The sequence below is a fragment of the Gracilinanus agilis genome, chromosome 1 (assembly GCF_016433145.1).
Source record: "Gracilinanus agilis isolate LMUSP501 chromosome 1, AgileGrace, whole genome shotgun sequence".
In the NCBI taxonomy this organism is placed as follows: domain Eukaryota; kingdom Metazoa; phylum Chordata; class Mammalia; order Didelphimorphia; family Didelphidae; genus Gracilinanus; species Gracilinanus agilis.
Window position 1 is genome coordinate 271,762,107 of NC_058130.1, and position 23,638 is coordinate 271,785,744.

At 43.5% G+C, this 23,638-nt stretch overlaps 1 protein-coding gene across 1 annotated transcript in view; it reads right to left on the bottom strand.

Moving 5' to 3' along the window:
• Positions 1-23,325, bottom strand: part of FLII (FLII actin remodeling protein) — a 44,320-nt gene extending 20,995 nt beyond the window's left edge. Inside the window, exons 1-9 of the mRNA XM_044661745.1 lie at positions 23,261-23,325; positions 9,166-9,276; positions 8,923-8,994; positions 6,592-6,672; positions 2,967-3,052; positions 2,632-2,793; positions 2,445-2,548; positions 1,804-1,979; positions 1,178-1,335 (exon numbers count right to left, since the gene is read on the bottom strand). Of these exons, the coding sequence (XP_044517680.1) occupies positions 1,178-1,335; positions 1,804-1,979; positions 2,445-2,548; positions 2,632-2,793; positions 2,967-3,052; positions 6,592-6,672; positions 8,923-8,994; positions 9,166-9,276; positions 23,261-23,323 (1,013 nt within the window). The 5' untranslated portion in view covers positions 23,324-23,325. The remainder of the gene's footprint in view (positions 1-1,177; positions 1,336-1,803; positions 1,980-2,444; positions 2,549-2,631; positions 2,794-2,966; positions 3,053-6,591; positions 6,673-8,922; positions 8,995-9,165; positions 9,277-23,260) is intronic.
• Positions 23,326-23,638: the final 313 nt, after the last annotated feature.

A 23,638-nucleotide genomic window follows, 5' to 3' on the forward strand; every position in this document is an offset into this window, starting at 1 on the left:
GCTACTAAAAACACAAAACAAATCATTATTTTAAAACACTGAGTCATTCTTCACCCAAAAAGGCTGTGTGTGTTAACAAAGAACAACCCGGCCACATACAGTTGGGATTTTTATATTCAAAATGAAGTATCAAGTTCGATGTCTACTAGATTAAAATGTAATTGGGGCAGTCAGGTGGCACAGTGGATAGACTGTCAGGCTGGAGACTGGAAGTCCTGGATTCAAATGTAGTCTCAGATATTTCCTAGCGTGGTGACCCTGGGCAAAGTCACTTAACCTCCCTTGCCTTGTTTTGCCTGTCTATCTTAAGAATTGTGACTACAGGGGACAGCTGGATGGCTCAGTAGATTGAGAGGCAGGCCTAGAGATGGGAGATCCTGAGTTCAAACCTCACCTTGGATACTTCCTAGCTGTGTGACCCTAGACAAGTCACTTAACCCCCATTGCCTAGCCCTTACTGCTCTTCTGCCTTGGAACCAAAACACAATGTTGATTCTAAGACAGAAGGTAAAGGTTTTAAAAGAAGATTTCCAGGAGAATATAATCTTAGAGAAAGAAAAAAAATTATATCATTACTTAAAATAATTGGTTTCTTTCCTATTTTATTTTATACAGCTATTAATGAAAATGATCAATCCTGAGAAATGGATGTATTTGAATCTACATTGTCTAAAGTTATAATTATGTAAAATATGGTCATTGGTTTCAGCTCAATGGAAGCATGTTGTGCAAATTAAAATAACCCAATTACTTTGCAGGTCTCATTATTGGCAGTAATTGAGCCCTGGCTATGATGTTTAAAAACACTGATTCTGAGAAGGAATCCACAAGCTTAAACAAACTGCCAAAGGGGTCCATGAAATAAAACAAAGGGTAAAAAGATTCCGTTAGGTCAACAAGCTGAATGATGCTATAAATTGTTTGTTGTTTAAAAACATTAACCTCAGCTGCCCCAAAGATTTAGACTATAGCATGAAGTACATAAATTAGACTTTAGAAAAAAACTCCTAATCTCAAGGCTTGAGACACTGAGATGAGTATCTCAAGCTGGCTATGAACTTTCCTCCCTCCTAGGCCTTGGTGGTTTCTCAGCTGAGTCTTTTAGGAAGGAAGTAGGAGTTGGGAAAGAGGGACTAAAGCATTTTTCCTCATCCACACCCTTACTCCAGCATCTTACCTGCACAGGCTCTCAGGAATGAGTTCCAGGTTGTTGTTGGCCGCCATGAACTCTTCCAGGTTGGCCAATTTACCAATACTGGAGGGGATACCATCGAAATCTACCTTGTTGGAGTTCAGGTATAATTTTTTCAGCTTAGTCAGCTTGCAGATGGCAGACTAGAAAGACCAAGAGTTCTGTCAGGGCCAGGCACATGGTCCACTAGGGCCAACCCTATCTCTATCCTCCACCCCCACTCCAGCCCCTGCCAAAAAAGAAAGTTATCCTACCATCTCACAGAAATCTTCTTTTCGGGAAGTGGCTGGCTGACTGCCTCTCTCTCTCTTTCTCTCTCTCTCTCCATCTATCCATCCATCCATCCATCCATCCATCCATCCGTGTGTGTGTGTGTGTGTGTGTGTGTGTGTGTGTGTGTGTGTGTGTGTATACATGTATAAAATATATGTATATATCTCCCATCCTCCTTCCTACTTCTTTCTAGCCAAGGACCACAATCCCAAGTGATCCCAAATCCCAAAAGAGGCATCTGCATTCTACACCCCAGAAATGGCCCCCATCCCTTTCCACCCTCCTGCCAAAAAAAGGTTCTGGCTGGGACCTAGGTGATGAGAGAACAGGCCACTCACTGGAAGAGAGGTGAGCTGGTTTCGAGACAGATTCAGTGTCTCCACCTGGACCCACTGGTCGATGCACAGAGACAGCTCAGAGATCTGGTTGCTGCTCAAGTTGAGGCGGCGAAGGTTGGGGAGGGTGTACAGGCACTCGGGCACCCAGGTCAGGTCATTGCAGGACAGGTCCACATCTGTTCAGGAGCCAAGGGAAGGGGAACGGTACTCAGAATTTGGGGCAGAAGAACCAGACTTTGGGCAATGCAGGAAAAATGGACCAGAAGAGCCCCAGAGACAGACGCCCACAGCCCAGCACTCCCTCGAAGAAACCAATGCCAATATGCCTCTCCCTGGCCCAAGACAACAAGAGGGGTCAGACAGTAAAGAACACTGGAGGAAGAGTGCTCCGGAAGATGACAACCCCAGGCCCGATGGTTCCAGCCACAACCCTTGGGTTTAACCTGACACCACACATCTGTATCAAGTGCTCTAGGGTTTACAAAGGGCCTTCCCGTCCACCATCTTACTAGAATCCCGGGCCAGCCCCCAACAGAGGGAGGAAGAGCAGAGACAAGGCCCAGGTCTCTGGGCACCTCCTTCCCTCAGTCACCCCAACCCCATCCCAGGAGACCCTGCCCTCAGCCCATCCCCAGCCTCACCGGCGAGGCTGGTCAGGCCCTCCAGGCTGGTGGGAAGGTTGCTCTGCATGCGCTGGGTGTTCCGCAGGTGCAGGGTCTGCAGGGCCGTCAAGGCAGGGAGCTGCCTAGAAAAGGGAGAAAGGTGACGGCACGGACAGTGAGGAGAAGGGGAAGAGGGTGCCCGGCGGGCAGGACAGGGTGCCAGTACCTGAGCTGGGCATGCATGAGGGGGTTGTTGTTGAGAATCAGCGTCTGCAGGTGCACCAGGCGCCTCATCTGGGGGGGCAGGCTCTCCAGCTTGTTGTCACTCACATCCAGGTACAGCAGATCGGTCAGGTTGATGAAGAGCTGGTTGGGGATGTTGTCGATGCTGGTGGAGAGAGGGACAAGGGGAAGAATGTCAGGCTGCACCCGCTCCTCCCTTCTGACCCCTATCAAACTGATTCCCTAGAGCTGTGGGATGCTATCTCCATGGCAACCCCGCCCTGCCCCAGAGATCCGGGGAGGGGTTCAGCCTTCGGACAGGAAGGCAGGAGAAGGCACCTGTTGTGGCTGAGATTGAGCACCAGCATATTCTTGGCATTCTCCAGCTCCCTGGGACATTCTGTCAACTGGTTGTAGCTCAGATCCTACAGGCCAGAGGTGAAAAAGAGAAGGTCAGAAGAGCAGAGGCCCGGTCTCAAACACTTCCTAGCTGAGTGACTCTGGGCAAGTCACTTAACCCCCCTTGCTTAGCCCTTACTGCTCTACTGCCTTGGAACCAATACCCAGTATTGATTCTAAGATGGAAAGTAAGGGTTTAAAAAAAAAAAAAGAATCAATACTTAGTGTCTATTCTAAGACAAAAGGTAAGGGTTAAAAAAAAAAAAAAAGATTTAGTTGGACATCTGATCAATTTTGGGTCTACAGTAGCTCAGAACTAAAACTCAAATAATCTACCAGCTTGGGGTCTATCAGCAGGAATGACAAGTGTGCGCCTCCATCCCAGCAGGTTACAAGAGCCTGAATCCATCATAATTAGCAAGACATTTAAAAACGAAAAACCTTTGAAAGCTTGGAAACAAAAACAACAACAACAAAAAAAGCTTGGAAACAGAATTTCTCAACCTACTTAAAAATCTTCTAAACAAAGATTTTCAGTGAGTTCTGAACCTATTACTCAAAAATACAGAGATGCAACTCCTCCAATTAAGTTTGCAAGAACATCTGATTGCCTTTGGGGAAGATGGAGATCTATTCAACATATTTTAATAAAAATCTTTGAATTGAAAAATGAATGTCAGAGTTTAGAAAGAACAGCCAGAGATTGCAATTCTTACCTGTATCTTTTCTTTGAAGACTTTTTCAATTATGATAGTCATTAAAATCAAGTATTAAAATAAACTTGTAATGAGCCCTTTGAATCACTTCATCACAAAATGTTAAACCAAGATTCTTTTTTAAAATTTAACCCTTACTTTCTGTCTTAGAATCAATATTATATTTCAATTCCAAGGCAGAAGAGTAGAAAGGGTGAGGCAATGGGGGTTAAGTGATTTGCCCAGGCTCACACACCTAGGAAGTACCTGAGGCCAAATTTGAATCCAGGACTTTTTGTCTCCAGGCCTGGCCAAGGTTAATATTATTATTTTTTAATTAATTTTTTTAGAATATTTTTCCATGGTTATATGATTCATGTTGTCTCCCTCCTCTGTCCCAGAGCTAACAAGCAATTCCACTGGGTTATACATGTCTTATTGCTCAAAGCCTATTTCTATATTACTCATTTTTCTAATAGAGTGAACTTCATTATTTTTTAATAACGCCTGTTCAATACCTTTTTTAAGGATGGGATTTATGCAAGGGGAATGGGACCAAAGGTGCCAGAGAAGGCAGTTGCTGACAGTTGAGACCAGAGAGGATTCTGGGAATTTCTCTGGGGGAAAGAGAAGAGGTCTTTGGGAGGAGGACTGGGAAGAAGGAGAAAGAGGACAACCCAGCTCGGATCCAGTCCTAAGGGCTTCCTGTGAATCTTTCTTTTGGAAATTGAACCCTGATTCCCTGATCAAAGCCATTCCATCGCATCTACCCATCAAGACTTCAACTGTCAAGTTAGCTAAGTTTTTGGACTCTATTTTGGGAGCAATCCCTTAGTCTCCTTCACCTATTACCCAACCTTGCTGAGACCCCTTTCAGTCAAAATTTACAATTATATTAAAGGATAGAAACAGAAAAATAGAAATAGAAGAAGTGGCAAGGGGAGAAGCTTAGGAGCAGGAACCACTAAGGTTCCCACCTAAGTGATGGACACCATAGGAATAGCAAAGAGGGCACCCCAAAATCCCTCTGCCCTTCACTCCTTTCCCCAATCCCGGATTTGTGAATAATAAAAAGTCATTCAACAGTCAGATAGTATTCCAGAGTGCCTGAGAGACAATGAGGGAGAGGGGAACCTCCATCTTGAAGCCAGACCACCCACTGTGAAATTAACTGATGGGGGGGTGGGGGGGGGAGGTTTTTGTGAACCCCGTCCTTATTCAGGATCAGATTGGGATACCACATACCTCATCTTATAGAGAAACCTTGCCCCCAACTCCTGTGGGGAGTCCAGGTCACCCAGTTTCGAGGTGACACCCCTTTAAAGTCTCCCAATACATATTCAGCCCCAGGGGAGTGCTGGAAGAGAGATTCATCTCATAGATTTTCTCTATTTCCCTTCTATAAATATCCTCTACTGGATTTTTTATTGTTACACTTTTTAACAAGACTAACAATTTATTATTTATAGAACAATTATTTTATAATCAATATTTTAATGAGAGCAAGCAACATTTTATACCATTAAATTAAAATTATTTTTAAAAATATTTACTCTGTTATCTTTTTAAATGTCAATCTTGGGGTATATGTTACAGGTGATGAATATTAATAATATGTATATGTTTATGTGTACATACACACAGAGCAATTTACAATTTGTAAACTTATGCTCAAAAAGTTTTTACCAATGGGGTTTTGTTCAGTTGTTTTTCAGTCACATCCAACTCTTCATAGCCCCATGTAAGATTTTCTTGGCAAAAATTTAGAGTATCTTTTCTTTCTCCCATTTATTTTACAGATGAGGAAACTAAGGCAAACAGGGTTAAGTGACTTGCTTAAGGCCACACAGTTAGTGTCTGTGGCCAGATTTTAACTCAGGCACTCTGCCACCTACCTGCCTAATGGAATATATACAAATAAAAATTTGGATTAGATGGGCATGGAGAAAGAAGAGGGACAGAGTTGGGATGCAATGTAAATTGAGTCCAGCACATGCTTAGAAACTGATTTTTGTTTTTTATTCTTTCAAAATAAAATCCTTTACCTTGATTTTTTTTCCTCTCATTTTCTGCTTTCTCCTAAATCCAGGGAACCAATAAATTGAGTTTATAGGATAGAGTTGAGTTCTGGGCATCAGATATTTAAACTCAATCATTTAAAAAAAAAACTCACTAAAACACATCTTGGCATCACACGTACAGGCTAAAGATACCTTTGCTCCAGGAAAAGCTGAGTGTTTTGGGTTTTTTTTTGTCTCTGAATTCATTCAGAAGAACTACAGAAAGTGGAAACACAGAAGAAAAACAACCAATTGAATGCATGGGTTGATGCGGACATGATTGGGGATGTAAACTCGAAACAACCACACCAATGCAACTATCAATAATATGTAAATAAGTCTTGATTGATGACACATGTTAAAACCAGTGGAGGGGCAGCTGGGTAGCTCAGTGGATGGAGAGCCAGGCCTAGAAATGGGAGGTCCTAGGTTCAAATCTGACTGCAGACACTTCCCAGCTGTGTGACCCTGGACAAGTCACTTAACTCCCATTGCCTAGCCCTTACCACTTTTCTGCCTTGGAGCTAATACACAATATTGACTCCAAGATGGAAGGTAAGGGTTTAAAAAAATAAAACAGTGGAAATTTGCATTGGATATGGGGGTGGTGGTGAAGGGGAAAGTAAAAACATGAATCATGTAACCACGGAAAATTTTTCTTAAAAAAAAAAAAAAACAACACGAAACACTTAAACTCAGAATAAATAAATAAATAAATGGATTCAGGAATCTAGGTGTTGTGGGTATGTCTTAGGCTGGGGTAGCTACAAAATAATCTTGGAAAAGCCTCAAATAAGTGGGGTTACCTACCAGGACAGAGAGGTCATCCAGCTGGAAGATGTCATCTGGCACACCAGAATTCTTTAGGCTGTTGGCTCGGGCTACGATCGCCTGCAAGAGAAGCAACATGTCTCTAAGACAAGGGATGTCAGGGACACTCAGGAACTTCCAATGGGCTCCAGCTTTGAGAGGAGTGAAGGGACATTAATGCATGCCTTCTCGGGCCCCTGCAGCTGAATCTGCAAGGAAGGCAGCTTGTGGAATAGAAGGAGCCAGGAAACTATGTTGTCACAGCAGCTCCACAGGCAACTTCCTGTCAGACCTTGGACAAGTCACTGGACTGGAATCATCAAACCTCAGTTTAATCTGTAAAATTGGGACTGAATCATCTCTGAAGGCCTTCTTGCTCTGATATTCTATGAATTTGTGGTCAGGTCAGTAGGGAAAATAGGGTGTGATTTAGCATAAGAATATCAAGAGAGAGAGAGAAAGAAAGAGAAAATTATAATCTAATTCTCCAAGTAAAGTATTGATAGAACAGAAAGGACTCAAGTACAAAAACACTCAGGGAAATATTATCCATGGGAACAGCAGGCTAGACACAAAATATATGCCCAACAACAGAAAGACTAATGGCCTAACAACCTCTGGGGTATGAACAAAGAGGCAAATGGCAAGTATTTTGCAATCAGAGAAACATGAGAGCTATGCAGAATGATGAAAAGGAAACAGGGCTGAGAGAGCCATCTGTACCGCGACTACATAAAAACAAAGTCTGCACAGAGAAGAAACAAAACTCAGGTCAAATCTGACACCAACACCATTCAAAGCGAGAGCACATGTCCTTCCTTTGTCCTATTATTTAATAAACTAGGAAAAGAGATACGTACCACCAGGCTCAATGAGATGATATTTAACTATATTTGAGGACGGTAGGGAGGTGGTGCAGGGGACAGAGAGAAAGTCAGACCTGGAGTCAGAAAGATTCCTCCTTCCTGAGTTTGAACCCAGCCTCAAACACTTCTATCTTGGGCGACCCTGGGCAAGTTGCTTAACCCCAATGGCCTAGTCCTGGATGCTCTTCTTAGAACTTATAGGAAGACAGAAGGTCAGGGTTTTTAAAAAATAAATTAACCCACTTGCCATTTCTGACAGCATGATAGTATTTCATGACAATCATATGCCACAGCTAAACAAGTTGTTTTATCTGTTGGTGATGGAATACTATTGTGCTAAAAGGAATAATAAACTAGAGGAATTCCAAGTGAACTTGAAAGACCTCCAGGAATTGATGCAGAGTGAAAGGAGCAGAACCAGGAGAACATTATACACAGAGACGGATACAGTGTGGCACAATCAAATGTAATGGACTTCTGTACTAGCAGCAATGCAATGATCCAAGACATTTCTGAGGAACCTATAGGAAAGAATTCTATCCACATCCAGAGAAAGAACCGTGGGAGCAGAAACACAGAAGAAAAACAACTGCTTGATCACGTGGGTTGATGGGGATATGATTGGGGATGTAGACTCTAAATGATCACCCTAATACAAATATCATTAATATGGAAATAGGAAATAGATCAAAGACACATGTAAAACCCAGTGGAACTGAGTACTGGCTATAGGAGGGGGTTGGGAGGAGGGGAGGGAAATAACATGAATCATGTAACCATGGAAACATTTTCTTAATTAATCAATAAATTTGAAAAAAAACAATCATTAGACACAAAGAAATGGAGAACAGCTGAACAAACTGTGGTGAGTGTTGGTGATGGATTGGGCTATAAGGAATGATGAGCAGGAAGATTTCAGAAAGAACTGGAAAGATTTATGTGAACTAATGCAGAGAGAAATAAGCAGGACTGGGTGAACTTTACACAGTAACTGCAATATTGGATGACTATTATCTGTGAAAACTTAGCTACTCTGAGCGATGCAATGATCTGAGATAATCCTGGAGGACTTAAGATGGGGAATGCTATCCACCTCCAGAGAAAGAACTGGAGTCCTCTTTCACCTCTGTGTATTTAGGGTATTATTTGGGGGTTTGGGTCATGTATAAGTGTGCTCTTACAATGATGACCAATATGAAAGTGTGTTTTGCAGGACAATAAAAATAAAATTTTTAAAAACCCAATCACATGTCATAACTTGTCTAACCACTTCCCAATTGGTGGGCACCCCTGATATCCTGTTCTTGGGCACCACCTAAGAGCTGCCATAAATATTTCAGAACCCACAGATTCTCTTCCTTTTTCCCTGATCCCCTCAGGAAGCAGACCCAATGGTGGTATCTAGGAAGGTGTGTGGGCCTCCTGGCCACCCACCACCAACCCCTGTGCCTGAGGGGAGACTCACCCGAAGGCAGGGTAGGCTGGACAGTTCCCCATGCAGAGTGTTCAGGTTGTTGTGGCTCACGGATAGGTGTTCCTAGGGAAGGAATAAGGAGCAGGTGAGCAGGGTCTGGGGGGGGAGGGGGGGGAGCAGAGAGACCTCCGTAATTGTTCCTTGCCCTGTGGCTGGGCCTCAACTCCCCTCAGCTCTGCCCTCAGCCTCCCGAGGCCAGGGGAGACAGGGCAGCCGGGGCGCCGGTGCTCTCACCAGTTTCTGAAGGGCTGCAAGCTCTTCTGGCAGGTAGCAGAGCCCCGTCCGGTTCAGCTTTAGCCACCGAAGGCTGGTCATGGCTTTTACATGTTCAGGAAAATATCCGCCCTGGGGGGAGAAGAGAGGTCAGGGAAAAGGCAGCACCTCCGAGCCTCCCGCCCCTATCCCTGCCCAGCACATCCCCAGCCTCCGCCTCCCTCCTCATACACCCACACCAAAGGAGACAGCCCTCTTAAACCTGTCTCCTCATCTATACAATGGAGATAATAAGAGTGCCTGCCTCACAGGTCTAATCTACAGAAAATGCTCTACAAACACCACTAGCGACCTTGCAGCCTGAGAGGAGGTGATGTGATGGGGATGTTCTCATCCTGGCACAGTGTCCTGGGCCTAGAGCCAGGAAGGCCAGAGTTCAAATGTGGCCTTAGACACTTCCTAGCTATGTGACCCTGGGCAAGACATTTAAATTCTCACTGGTCTCAGTTTCCTCATCTGTACAATGGAGAAAATAATAGCACCCACCACCCTTACATGAGGATCAAAGGAGATAATAATTATAAAGGATTTAGCATAGTGCCTGGCACATGGTTAAGTGTTATCTAAATACAGGAAGTTGTTATTATTTTTAAAATGTCTCAGAGCCTCTCAATTTCCTCATCTGTTATAGAGATGGCATGGCACATTGAAAAGAATACTAGATTTAAAGTGAAATCAATAATTAAATTATCTATAGAAACTTATAAAATTTATTTATGAACATTTAAATTATTAAATAAATTAAAGTGGGCTCACCTCTGCCACTTATTACCTGAGTGGCATTGAACCAATTACTTAAATTTCTGAGATGCCTTCCTTTATCTGTAAAATGATGAGCTTGGACTACCCAATCTTTAAAGTTCTTTCCAATTCTCAGGCCTGAATTATGATCCAATCTTCCCAAGACAAATCCTGATGTTACTCTCTTGCTCAATGACCTTCAATAGCTCCCTATATCCAAATGATGAAGTCTAAACTCCCTTGTCTGACATTCAGGGCCCTCTATTATCTACCCCTTCAGTCTTATTTTCCATACTTCCCCAAGAGGAATCCTCTGTCTAATTCAAACCAGGTTATTCACACTCTCTGGAAAACATTTTGCTCTGGCCCTTTTTTCCATTCTCTCTCCATCCGTCCTCCTCCCCACTGCCCCATCCCCAAAGCTTGAAGCACTCTCTTTGTCTTCTCTGATTCTCTAAATCCTGCCCTTCCTCCAAGTTCCATCCCCAATGGCAGGTAAACTGTGAAGCCTTCCCCATGCCCAGCATCTACTGCTCAGACACTCTTCTCAGACTGTCCTATTTTATCCCTTAATTATTTATTGTGTGTGTCTATCTCTGGTCCTGCCAACTTGAAGCTAAGCTTTTTTGTTGCTGTCTGATTGATGTATCTGACTCTTTGTGATCCCTTTTGTGGTTTTCTTAGCAAAGATACGGGCATGGTTTGTCATTTCCTTCTTCCACTCCTCTGACAGATGAGAAAACTGAGACAAACAGAAGTAAGTGATTTTCCCAGGGACGCAAGGCTGGGAAATGTTTGAGGACATATCAGAAGTCAGGTCTTCCTAAGTTGAGGCCCAGCACTTTACCCACAGCACCACTTTGGCAGGCCTAGAATCTGAGCCAGGGGCTCTTCACCACTTTTCATGTCATGGACCCCTCTAGCATTATGGGAAACTCCATGGGCCCCTTTGCAGAAGGCATGAAACAGAATTATAAAAGAAAGCAAATATAATGTTAAATATATTATTTTAATTAATTTAATTAATAAATATATTAAATAAAGTTACTAAAATATTTTTTAAAATTATGATAGAGTAATATATCTATCAGGTCTAACAACTTGGTGATGCCTATAAAGGCTTTTTAGAGATATTTGTAACCATTGTAATTATGATAGGAAAACAGCTGTGATTTCTAGCAATAACAGTCACAAGTACTGCTATTAATACTACTGTGGTTTGTTGCCAAAATTCATAATTGAATTACAAGTGAGGGAAAATAAACATTTTCCCCATCCAAGTTGAAGCCTCCCCTGCCAACACCCCAAATCTATGTAAACCCAAGGATGAAAGACCCTGCCCCAAGATCAATGGAAACAAGGACTTTATCTTTTCTTTTCTTTTGTTTGTTTGTTGTTTTATAACCCTTATCTTCTGTTTTAGAATCAGTTCTACAACAGAAGAGTGATAAGAGCTTGGCAAAGGGGGTTAAGTGACTTGCACAGGGTCACACAGCTAGGAATTGTCTCAGGCCATATTTGAACCCAGGACCTCCCAACTCCAGGACTGGCTCTCTAACCACTGTGCTGCCTAGCTGCCAAGGTTTATCTCTTCTCATCTCTCTCACTGGACCATTCATAGGCACTCAGTACAGACTTGGTGCTCAACAAATTCCCAGCCTTGTCCCATTTGTTATTTCTGTTAGCTCTACCCCCAAAGCCCAGAAGGTACTAATACCAGTAATTTTTTTGATGGGGAGAAAGAGCAGCTGAGCCTCTGATTTAATCAGTGGAAGGGGTTCCCCACGAAGAAACTCCTTCTACCACTGCACATCAGTGGCTGCTTCTGTTATTCTTAGACTTCCTGGACACAGAGAAGTGAAGGAATCTGCCCAGGAGAGCTCTGCCAGTATCAGTGTCAGAGATAAAACAAACATAAGTATTACTACTATTCCCATCTGAGGGATGAGGAAAGCCAAGGCCAGGCAGGTAATTTACCCAAGGCCACATGCAATAATCGATGGCAGAGCAAGGATGAATCACATGTCCTCATCCCTAGACCACTGCCTCCAGGGTGAAGCAGGCCTCTCAGCCTCTCAGGGCCTACCTGTGGCTAGATAGGAAGAAGAGAGAGAAAGAGGGCAGTAGCAGATACCCAGAACCAACTCAATAAATATTTACGAAATGCCATACTGAGCACAGGAGAGCCTAGCTAGAGACACAAAAACCAAACAGTCCTGGTTTACTGGGCCCAATAATCATTGAGAATGGGGGCATAAGGATGTAGGCATCAGTACTGTGGTGGGGGGAGGGAGGAGGAAGGAAAGAAGGAAGGGAAGGGAAGACGGAAGGAGGGAAGGAAGGAAAGAAGGAAGGAAGGAAGGAAGGAAGGAAGGAAGGAAGGAAGGAAATAAGCATTGAGTAACTGCTAAGTGCTTTACAAAACACTATTTCATTTGATCTGAGATCCCAGTCCCAGTTCTGCCACAAATGCTTTGTGATCTTGGGCAAGTCAATGATTTCTTTCATCCTTGGTTTACTATCTGTTAAGTGGGACTTGCACCAGCAGTACCATAGTATTGTGATGAGGACCAAATGAAAGGATGTACATTAAGTGGTAGGTCTTTGGGCAGCATATTAATCATTATCCGATGAAATTCTACCCATCCTTCAGAGCTCAGCTCATAAACCACTTCTTCCAAGAAGCTTTCCCTGAAGATAGAAGACTCCCCAGTGGAAGTGATTTCTCCCTCACTAGATGTCAAAGCACTTTGTATTATCCTATCTTTAAATATAGTAGAAATTAGAATGTGACCTTCCTGTACAATGTCTTATCTTCTCCTCCTAGAGGACAGGTAGGCCTCTAGAACTGTTAAGGTTTTTTATAAACATGGTACCTAGGAATAGACTGTTGGCAAACTGGTGATGTGAAATGTTGCCAAGGAGCATAGCCTTCAGGGAATTGGGAATCTTTCAGAAAGCCAGCAAAAGCAGCTTCTAGAAAATGGGGAAGAGTTTTGTTTGTTTGTTCAATTGGTAGAGAGAGAAGAGAAAAAAATACTTGTTTGAAAAAAAATAAATTAAAGAAAATCTAATAAATCTGGACTTAAGCCAATGGCATCTTAGCCCTGCCCCACTGGAGCTACAACCAAAGATGAAGTCAACTCCCAGTAGGTAATTGAGGGTCCGAGGCACCCATGATGTGTGCCCTACGTGACCTGAATCCAGATTGATCTTTGAGAGTTATTTGAAGTTGATGAGAATCACAAGAGAGGGCAAAGCCAGTTCCTGGGCTGGAGGAAGGAGATCTGAAGAATCAGGATCTCTAATACCCAGCTGGGACCTGTCAAGGGTCACAGGAAGTGACAACACCAACTCCTTGTTGGAGACTATACAAAGATGTAGTTGGAATTAGGAGCAAAAAGCCAAGGGCTGAGGTAGAAAGAGAAGTCTAGCTCCAAATGCAGGCCCAGCTTCTTGACTAAAGTCAGAGCTGAAGATGCAGGCAGAGGGACCAGGACTCAACTATTCTATTCAAAATGATAATGGGGCAGTGGCAGGTGTATGCAGACTGCAGAGGGAATAGGACGACTTAGCCATCCCATCCAAGTGGGCAAAGCCTGGCCCTGACATAAAGTAAACTTGGAATACAATGAAGAAATACAGTGGTTTAAGAGAAGCTCAAAAGGTAAACCCAGAAGAAGAAAATTGTTCCACAAATTGAGAGAGAGAGAGAGTACCTCAGAAAAGAGAATGATTTGGCCACAAGGACTCCAAGAGTGAATGGAAAAAATGAAGCAAGTTATTAAAAAATGGAATTCAAGCTCTTAAGAAAAAATACTGGAAGAAAAAAATCTCTTAAAAGATAGGAAAACGTGACCTGGAACGACCTCCAGGAATTGATGCAGAGTGAAAGGAGCAGAACCAGGAGAACATTGTACACAGAGAGACTGATACACTGTGGTAAAATCAAATGTAATAGACTTCTGTACTAGCAGCAATGCAATGACCCAGGACAATTCTGAGAGACTTATGAGAAAGAATGCTATCCACATTCAGAGGAGGAACTGTGGGAGTAGAAACACAGAAGAAAAACAACTGCTTGATAGCATGGGTCAATGGGGATATGCCTGGGGATGTAGACTCTAAGCAATCACCCTAATGCAAATATTAATAATATGGAAATAAGTCTTGATCAATGACACATGTAAAACCCAATGGAACTACGTATTGGCTATGGGAGGGGGTTGAGAGGAGGGGAGGGAAAGAACATGAATCATGTAACCATGGAAAAATATTCTAAATTAATTAAATAAAAAATTTCAAATAAAAAATAAAAAGGTAGGAAAACATGGCCCAAGTAGTGAAGTTGCTGAAGCAAAGAGCAATGGAGCAGAGGACAACTAGGTAGCTTGGTGAATTGAGAGACAGGAGGTCCTGGGTTCAATTATGACCCTGGGCACATCACTTACTCTTCATTGCCTAGCCTTTACCACTCTTCTGCCTTAGAAGCAATACACAGTATTAATACTAAGACAGAAGGTAAAAGGGTATTTGTTGTTGTTGTTGTTTTTTTTAATGGAAACAGACAGAGAATAAGGAGTTGGGGCAGGGGGGCGGGGAGAGACAGAGAGAGAGACAGAGACAGAGACAAAGACACAAAGGGAGAGAGGAAGAGAGAGGCAGACAGAAAGTGGAGACCTGGGAGAAGGGAGGGAGAGTGAGAGAGGAAGGGAAGGAAAGAGAGAGAGAGGGAAGAAAGGAGGGAAAGAGAGAGAGGAGAGAGAAAGAGAGAGAGGGAGAGAGACACAGAGAAAGAGAATAGAGTGAAGAGTACTCAACAATATGTTGTCAACAAGATTAGAACAAAGTTAAAAATCTGAAAAATTAGAACATGTGTGATAACTATTGTACTATCAGAAACAAATGACTTGGGGGGAAAAAGCCAAGAAAAAGATGCATGTACAGGCTCCTCAACCCAGCAATACTGTAGCTACTAAGTTTACACTGCAAAGAGATAGAAAAAAAAAAAAGAATAAAAGACTATACAAAAATGCTTGGAAAGTGATGCAGTGCTTATAAATTGGAAAATAGCTGAACAAGCTGTGCTATATGACTGTGATGAACAAGCAGGATGAGTCCAGAAAAACCTGGGACTGATGCAAAGTGAAGTGAGCAGGACCAGAAGAACATTATATACACAGTGACAGCAATAGATAAGAATGATTCACTGTGGGAGACTTGGCTACTCTGATTAATAAAACGATCCAAGACAAGTCCAAAAGACCAACGATGAAAAATGCTATCCACCTCTAGAAAGAGAACTGATGAAGTCTGAGTGCAGATTGAAGTATACTTTTTCCCTCTCTTTTTTTCTTGTTTTTTTCTTTTTATATTTTGGCTAATACGAAAATATGTTTTACATGATTTTATAGGTATAGGTGACATCATATTGCTTGCCTTCAATGGATGGAGAAAGGTTGGAAAAGAGGGGAAAAATTTGGAACTAAAAGTTTTTTTTATATTTTTTAAAAAAGAAATTATTAAAGAAATTATTTTATTTTATTTTTTTTTTAATTTTTTTTTTAAACCCTTGTACTTCGGTGTATTGTCTCATAGGTGGAAGATTGGTAAGGGTGGGCAATGGGGGTCAAGTGACCTGCCCAGGGTCACACAGCTGGGAAGTGGCTGAGGCTGGGTTTGAACCTAGGACCTCCTGTCTCTAGGCCTGACTCTCACTCCTCTGAGCTACCCAGCTGCCCTATTTTATTTTTTTTTTAAACCCTTAACTTCTGTGTATTGGCTCCTTGGTGGTAAGGATGGGTAATGGGGGTCAAGTGACTTGCCCAGGATCACACAGCTGGGAAGTGTCTGAGGTTGGATTTGAACCTAGGACTTCCCATCTCTAGGCCTGACTCTCAATCCACTGAGCTACCCAGTGCCCCAAGGGAATGGTTTTAGAGAGACTTAAAGGTTTAAAGGAAACTTGAATTGATGTATACTGAAATAAGCAGAACCAAGAGAATAATTTATATAATAATGACAATAATATAAAGCCAAACCACTTTGGAATGCTTGGGAACTCTGAAAGAATATAACAGAACCAATTCCAGAGGATTCATGATGAAACATCCATATCTAGATATAGTGAGGTAATGAACTCAGTGCAGATTCAATTATATTTTTCTGGACTAGAGGGAATTTGTTTTGCTTGACTACATATATTTGTAGTGGTTTTTTTTTTCTCTTGTATTCTCAGTGGTTGAAGAAAGGGGAGGTAAGAGGGAAAGAATTTGGAATGGAAAAGAAATTAAAATTGAATTAAAAAGAAAATAGGTCAAGAGGAGATAATTTAAAAATCCATGTGCTCCTTGAAAGCTATGACCTGACATAATAAATGTTGAATAGGTCTATTCAGGGAATGATTATTCAAATCCCAAAATCATTTAGCTTTTTTACTTAGGTGTTTCATTCAACAAATATTTACTGAGGGGGGGGGGGGCAGCTAAGTGGCTCAGTCAGGCCTAGAGATAAGGTTCAAATGTGAACTCAGATATGTCCTAGCTGTGTGATCCTGGGTAAGTCATTTAACCCCATTGCCTAAGCCTTTTCTTCTCTTCTGCCTTGGAACCAATACACAGTATTGATTCTAAAACAGGAGGTAAGGGTTTATTTAAAAACAACAACAACAAAAAAACACACACATTTATCCTGAATCAAATGAGATACAGAAAAGGAGATACAATATCTGTAAACCACTTAGCACAGTGCTGGCATACATTATATGCTTAATAAATGCTTCTTCCCTTCACTTACTATCCCCTGCCCCCTTATTGAAAGTCTATAATTTACAATGCCCCATGCTAGGCCCTTGAAGGGGTGGGGGTAAATAAAAAGATCAATGAAATGATGAGAAATTTATAGTCTTGTAAAGGAAGAAGACAGACTGCACTCCTATAATGTAAAATTGGCATGGGGAAAATGGGTGAATTTGGAGTCAAAAGCCCTCGATGCAAATCCCAGCTCTTCTACTTCCAATGCAACCCAAATCACTTAACCTACCAGGCCTCAGTTTCCTTACATATAAAATTGAAGAGTTGGATCAGGTGACTTTTAAAGTCCCTTTGAATGCTAGAGCTGGGAACCAGGATGTGAGAAGGGCCACAGAAAAGTTGGTCCTGGGATCCCAGGGAAGGAACAGGTTATTCTTCTCTGGGGGCTCCACGGAAGGCTCCAAAGGAGGAAATAACATTGGAGATCTTGAAAGACAAGAAAAGATGTCCACTGGCAAGAGGTGGATCCAAAAGGCAAACTCTGATTGATAGAATGGGATACGGTGCCTCTTGGAGCCAGGTTTTCCTTTCTAATTCTGTAAAGCTATTTTTAAATGGAGTGTGCATTCCCCAAATTCCCAGGGACCAGTCCTGGAGCAGCAAGAGGGCCTGAGGGCTCTGAGAAGCCCAGGGAGCTCTCTGTCCACAGCCTTCCCATTCCTCACCCAGGACTCAGGCCCTCCCCTCCCCAGAGAAGGATGGGAGATGCTGGCTCCCTAAAGCCAACCTATATTCCCACACTCACTCCTACACAGGGTCAAAGCTGGGCTAGGCTGGAGGCAGGGAAGAAGGGGGAGAAGGAAGAACTTTGCCCAGAGGGAAACTGTACAGAGACATAGGAGGTCCCTATTACTGGTGCGGTAGAAAGGAAGCTGGATTTAAAGTCTGAGGACCTGGGTCAGATAGGTTCATCTTCCTGAGTTCAAATCTGGCCTCAAACATTGACTAGCTTCATGACCCTGGATCCCTTAACTCTGCCTCAGTTTCCTCATTTGTCAAATGAGTTGAAGAAGGAAATGGCAAACGACTCCAATACCTTTGTCAAGAAAACCTCGAATTGGGTCATGAAGAGTCAGATACAACTAAAAATGACTCTCTCTCTCTACACACACACACACCACATTTATATATATGTTTATATAGTATCTACTATGTGTCAGGCACTGTACTAAGTCCTTTAGAAGGATCATCTCATTTGATCCTCACAAAAATCCTGAGAATTAGGTGCTTTTATCATTCTCATTTTACAGTTCAGGAAATTGTAGTAAAAAGAAGGGTCACACACATCTGAATGTCTGAGGTCACATTCGAACTCAGGTCTTCCTGAATCTGAGCCCAGAGCACTATCCACTGCCCTACCTAGAGGAATAAGATAAAAACTTCTTTGGGCTTCCTTTCCTCAACCATAAATGGAAGGAGTGGGACTAGATCCCAAAGATCCCTTCTAGCCCTAAACCTAGATCATACCAGAAAGATAGACCAAAGCAAACTCCAGCAGCCTTCCCAAGCTACATGAGGGTGCGGAGAGACTGGGTGTTCTAGTGAGCCCACAAGATTATAGGTGGAAAGAAATGTATTGTTGTGAACTAATCCATCCACTTGAGGGCAATACAGACCACTACTGGGTCTGTATCAGAAAAAGATTTAAAAAAAAAAAAAAAAAAAGGACTCACTTGTACAAAAATATTTTTAGCTGCTCTTTTTGTGGTGGTGAAGAATTGGGTGGAGGTGCTCCCCTCCTCCTCTCCACTTTGCCCCATGGCATTTTTTTCCCATCCCCCTCCTCCCTCTGCCCAGCAGCCCAACTGGGAGTGCTTCCTCCTTCCCCTGTGAGGGGCAAGAGTGGGAGGGGGCAGGGTGGGCCCAACATTGGGTGTAGGGGAGGAGCATAGCACTCAGTCTCTGGGAGTGGGGTGGAGGTAGGGTCTGGAATTCTATCTCTAAAAGTTTCACCATCACTGTCTTATAGAGTTCAAATTAGCTATGTAAACCTGGGCAACCCATTTAACCCTGTTTACTTAGTTTCCTTATCTGCAAAATGATTTGGAGAAGGAAGTAGCAAACCACTCCAGTATTTTGTTAAGAAAACCCCAAATGGGGTCAATAAAGAGTTGGAGCATGACTCACAAAAATGAATGAATAAAAGCTTCATGAATAGAATGCTAGACTTTTGAGTCAGGAAGGCCTAGATTCAAATCCTACTTCTGCCTCTATATGTGACCAGGAACAAATCATTTAAACTTCTCTGAATCTTAGTAAAATTATGCCTACTTCTCCGTAACTGTTGTATGGCTTAAATGTGCCATAATGTATGTAAAGAATATGTGTAAAATCTCTGTCAACTTTAAAGCACTAGGTGAATAGCCAGGGGTTTGGTTTGGTTTGGTTTGGTTTTGGACAGTGATCCAGGCCTATGATTTCATCAGTATGCAAACTCCTTCCATTGATACATAGGAAACTCACTGGTAATCTATAATTTTAGAGAGTGACTGGGACACTGAGAATACCTGAATTAAAATTAAAATATGGATCAGAGGCAGCACTTGAATCTAGGGATTTATGACTTTAAGACTAGCCCACTAGACCACACTTTAGTTCAATCATTTCAGTCCCTCATGATCCCACTTGGGGTTTTCTTGGCAGAGATACTGGAGTGGTTTACCACTTTCTTCTCCACCTTATTTTATAGATGATGAGACTGTGGCAGACGGGGTGAAGTGACTTCTCAAAGGGCACACAGCTAGTATGTGTCTGAGATCAGATCTGAACTCAGGAAGATAAATCTTCCTGACTCCAGGCCTGGCTCTCTATCCACTGCACCACCCCTAGCTGCCTCTCATTATTATATTACCACCACTACATAAGAGGGAATACTGAGTCTCAAACCTGAATTAGGAGATCAATCCATTACTCTTTTCATTTCAATATAGTCCATCAATAAACATTTATTAAGCCCCTACTATGTGCCAGAGACTGTGATTAGTCGAGGGTTAGATAGGAAAAAAAAGGGCAAAAGACCAAAAGACAGTAGCTACCCTCAAGGTGCTTACAATCTAACAGGGAGCCAAAATGCAAATAACTATCAACCAGCCAATTATTATTATGAGCCCACTAGGACTTGTGACAAAAAATGCTCTCCACCCTCAGAGAAAGGACTGATGGGGGCTGAATGAAGATTGAAATTTCCTTTTCCTTACTTTATTTTATTCTTGGGTTTTTTTGGTCTGTGTTTTCTTTTGCAACACGACTAAATGTGAAAATGCTTTGCATGAAAGCACATGTATAATTTCGATCAAATGGCTTGCCTTCTTAAGGAACTCAAACATTTTTTAATTTTTTATTTACATGTAATTGAGAAAAAAAGAAACAGGAAGTAAGGGAGGGAACCTACTCTGTGACAGGATGATAATCACTGGGGATACAAAAAGAATTAAGAGCCAGTCCCTGCCCTCAAAGAACTCCCAGTCTACAACGGCTTCTTTGGTTCTGGTGGTATTTCTGCAACAGGTTCAAACCCAGTCAACAGTCATTTCCTAGTTGTGTGGCCTTGGGCAAGTCACTTAATCCCTTACAGATCATAGGCTTAGTGACCTAGGGCTTAAAACAATCTCAACATCATTTACTCTAACCCCTCATTTAGAGCCAGCCAATTAGGCCTACAGAGGTTAATTGATTAGTCTAGCATTAGTAGCAGAGACAGGATTGGAACCCCAAACCTCTGACTCCAAATTCAGTGCCACCCTCCTTTTACACCTGGAAAGTCAGACAGCATAAAAAACCAACAACAAAACACTTTTGAAGTCTTAAGAGCTCTGGGGACAGAAAGGACCCTGAGAGGTCCTTTTAGACATATCTCTCCTCAAATCTTCAGGGCCTCCAGAGACCTAGCTGTGGCACCTTTAGAAATTCCACACACAGAGGAAGTTAGACTTTGAATCAATTTCTTGTCTTTTCGGGTTTTGGGGCTTGTTTGTCTTTTTTTAAAACTCTTACCTTTTGTCTTAGAATCAATAGTAAGTATTGGTTCCAAGGCAGAAGAGTGATAAGGTTAATAATATGGAAATAGGTCTTGATCAGTGACACATGTAAAACCCAATGGAACTGCTATGGGAGGGCAGTGGGAGGAAGGGAGGGAAAGAACATGAATCATGTAACCATGGAACCATGGAAAAATATGCTAAATAAATTAATTAAATAAAAATTTTTCAAATTAAAAAAAGAAGAGTGGTAAGGGCTAGGCAACGAGGATGAAGTAACTTGAACAGGGTCCATACAGTTAGGAAGTATCTGAGGTCCTGGAGTTGATTTCTAAGAAAAGCACATTTTGGGGACAGCTGGGTAGTTCATCAGTGGATTGAGAGCTAGGCCTAGAGACAGAAGTTCCTAGGTTCAAATCTGGCCTCAGATACTTCCCAGCTGTGTGACCCTGGGCAAGTCACTTGATACCCCCACCCCACCCCATTGCCTAGCCCTTACCACTCTTCTGCCTTGGAATCAATACATAGTATTGATTCCAAGACAAAATATAAGGGTTTTTAAAAAAGGAAAAACAGAAAAAAGAAAAGCACATTTTTTTCCAGTTATTCTCAGAGACTTAGCTGAACTTCTCAGGCTGTGGCCCTCTCAGAAAAGAATATGACATATCCTCAGAGATCCCAGGCCACACTCCCAGTCCCATAAGACTCATAGATACACACATTCTCCCCCAAACACACAAACATTCACACACATAATCTTCTTCAAGAGCCCCAAATCTCAAGAGAAGGAGAAAAGATGCACAAGCAGGTCCCAATGGTGAGTGGTACCAATATTTTAACACTCAGCATCCTAGGAACTAAGATCATTATATTTAGAGGCAGGAAGGCCTGTATTTTCCCCTGGTGGGCTGGTAGAGATTATCTAAGGGAGGAAGGAGAAAAACATGCTGGTGAAAAGGCTGAACCATACAATGGCAGGGTTTGAAGGCCTCAGAACCACAGAGGAGGAACTGATGAGGCATTGGGACTGTAAGCAGGTCTCTCCTACACATACCCTGAAACCCCAGCTCTGGCTAGAACTACACTTCTCCCTGCTTTAGACCTTGATTCTTCAGTTAGCAAGCATTTATGCCCTAGGCAGACAAAAATGAAACAGTCCCAGCCCTTGGAGATCTTCATTCTATCTGGTCATCCTTGGAGGAGAGGTTCTTGGCTCAGATTAAGTTCTCTGAATAGGAATTGTTTCTTTTTTGAAAATATGTATCCAAAAGCACAGTGCCAGGGTTACATGAGGCCTTTGACAGATGATCCTCCAATTTTTTACTGATTTTTCTCTTACTTAAAAGGATAAGGTTGAACTAAAAGGCTGAGCTGATTTTAAAAGGCTATGATTCTAACTGAATGACCGTGGATGAGTCACCTAATCCCACTGTCTAGCCCTTAGATCTCTTCTGCCTCAAATCCAATACACAGTATTAAATCCAAGATGAAAAGTGAGGGTTTTAAAAAAACAAAATGCTCTCATTCCTAAGTAGCAGGGTGGATGGTGAACCAGGTTCAAATCCAGTCAACAGTCATTTCCTAGTTGTGTGGCCCTGGGCAAATCACTTAAGTCCCGTCATGGAGTGTTTACTAAGGCAGAAAGTGAGGGTTGACAAAAGTTCCTAAGAAGAGATGCCGGTGGGAAGCGTCCTCAAAGCCCACAGGGTAGTGTGAGCACAGGAGACTTCTGAAGCTGGACAAGAGACAGAACCGGGTCCCGAGTAAATGAACCCTTGCCGAACCTGAGGGAGCAGAGCCAAGAAAAGGGGGGTGGGGTGGCGCGGGGTTGGCAGGGAGGGTTCCGGACTCACGGAACCGAGCAGTTTGTTCTGGCTCCGTCCCTCCCTCCGGTAAGCCAGTCCCTTCCCCCTTCTGCCTCTGCAGAATGGGGGGGCTGGCTGCGCAGATTTCTTCGAGATCGGAACCCCGATGTTTCCCATTGGGTGGTGCCCGGCCTAAAGGACTGGCCCCATAGAGCCGCTCTGAAGGGCGCCTCGCCACCCGTTCTTCTCTGGGAGGAGGGGAGGATCGTTCAATACTGAATGATTCTGTGGGAAATGCACCGAATCTGGAGTCCAAGGTCCCGGGTTCGATTCCTGCCTCTATCGCTTTCTACCTGTATGACTAGACGACAAGTCACTTAAACCTCTCCCTAGGCCTCAGTTTCTTCATCCGTCAGGGACGAGGTTTGGATCCCCTAAGGTGCCCTGCATCCCTAAATCTATGATCCCGGAACCCTGAGGGTACGGAGTATCCGGACCGCCGCGGGGAGAAAGGAAATCCGCGCTTCTCCCATGGGTCCGGATGGTCCCCCTGGAAATGCCTCCTTTCCTGGTCCTAGAGGGGGGTGGGGGAGTGGAGTGGCCGGACCGAGTCCAGGGGGAACCTGGGAACAGTCCCCCAGGGACGTGCGGCGGGAGTTCCGGGCGCGCAGCTGGAGGCCGCGTCCCGACTCCAGGCTCCTCGCCCCCGGCCCAAGCCTACCTTGAAGTCGTTCCCGCTGAGGTCTACGCCCCGAATGAAGGGCAGCACCCCGGTGGCGGCCATGGCTACTCTGGCTGCTAAGGCGGCGGCAGCAGCAGCAGTGCGGGTTGCCTCCCCGGGACTGGAAAAGGTTCCTGGGGTGGGGCAGCGGCGGGGCGGGGCCGGCGGGGAGCCGGGGCGGGTTTGGCCGGGCCACCCCGCCCCAGGCCGTCGACCCGCCCCTTTAACCCGCGCTGGCCCGGCCCCGGGAGCAATGAGGAAGCTGGGAGCCCTGGACGGTTGTCTGGAAAAGAGGGCGTCCAGCAGGGCATCGGATCAGGAGAAAGCACTGGCCCAAACAGGTCTTCCACATTCAAGGCGGGATTTGAACCCGGGCGG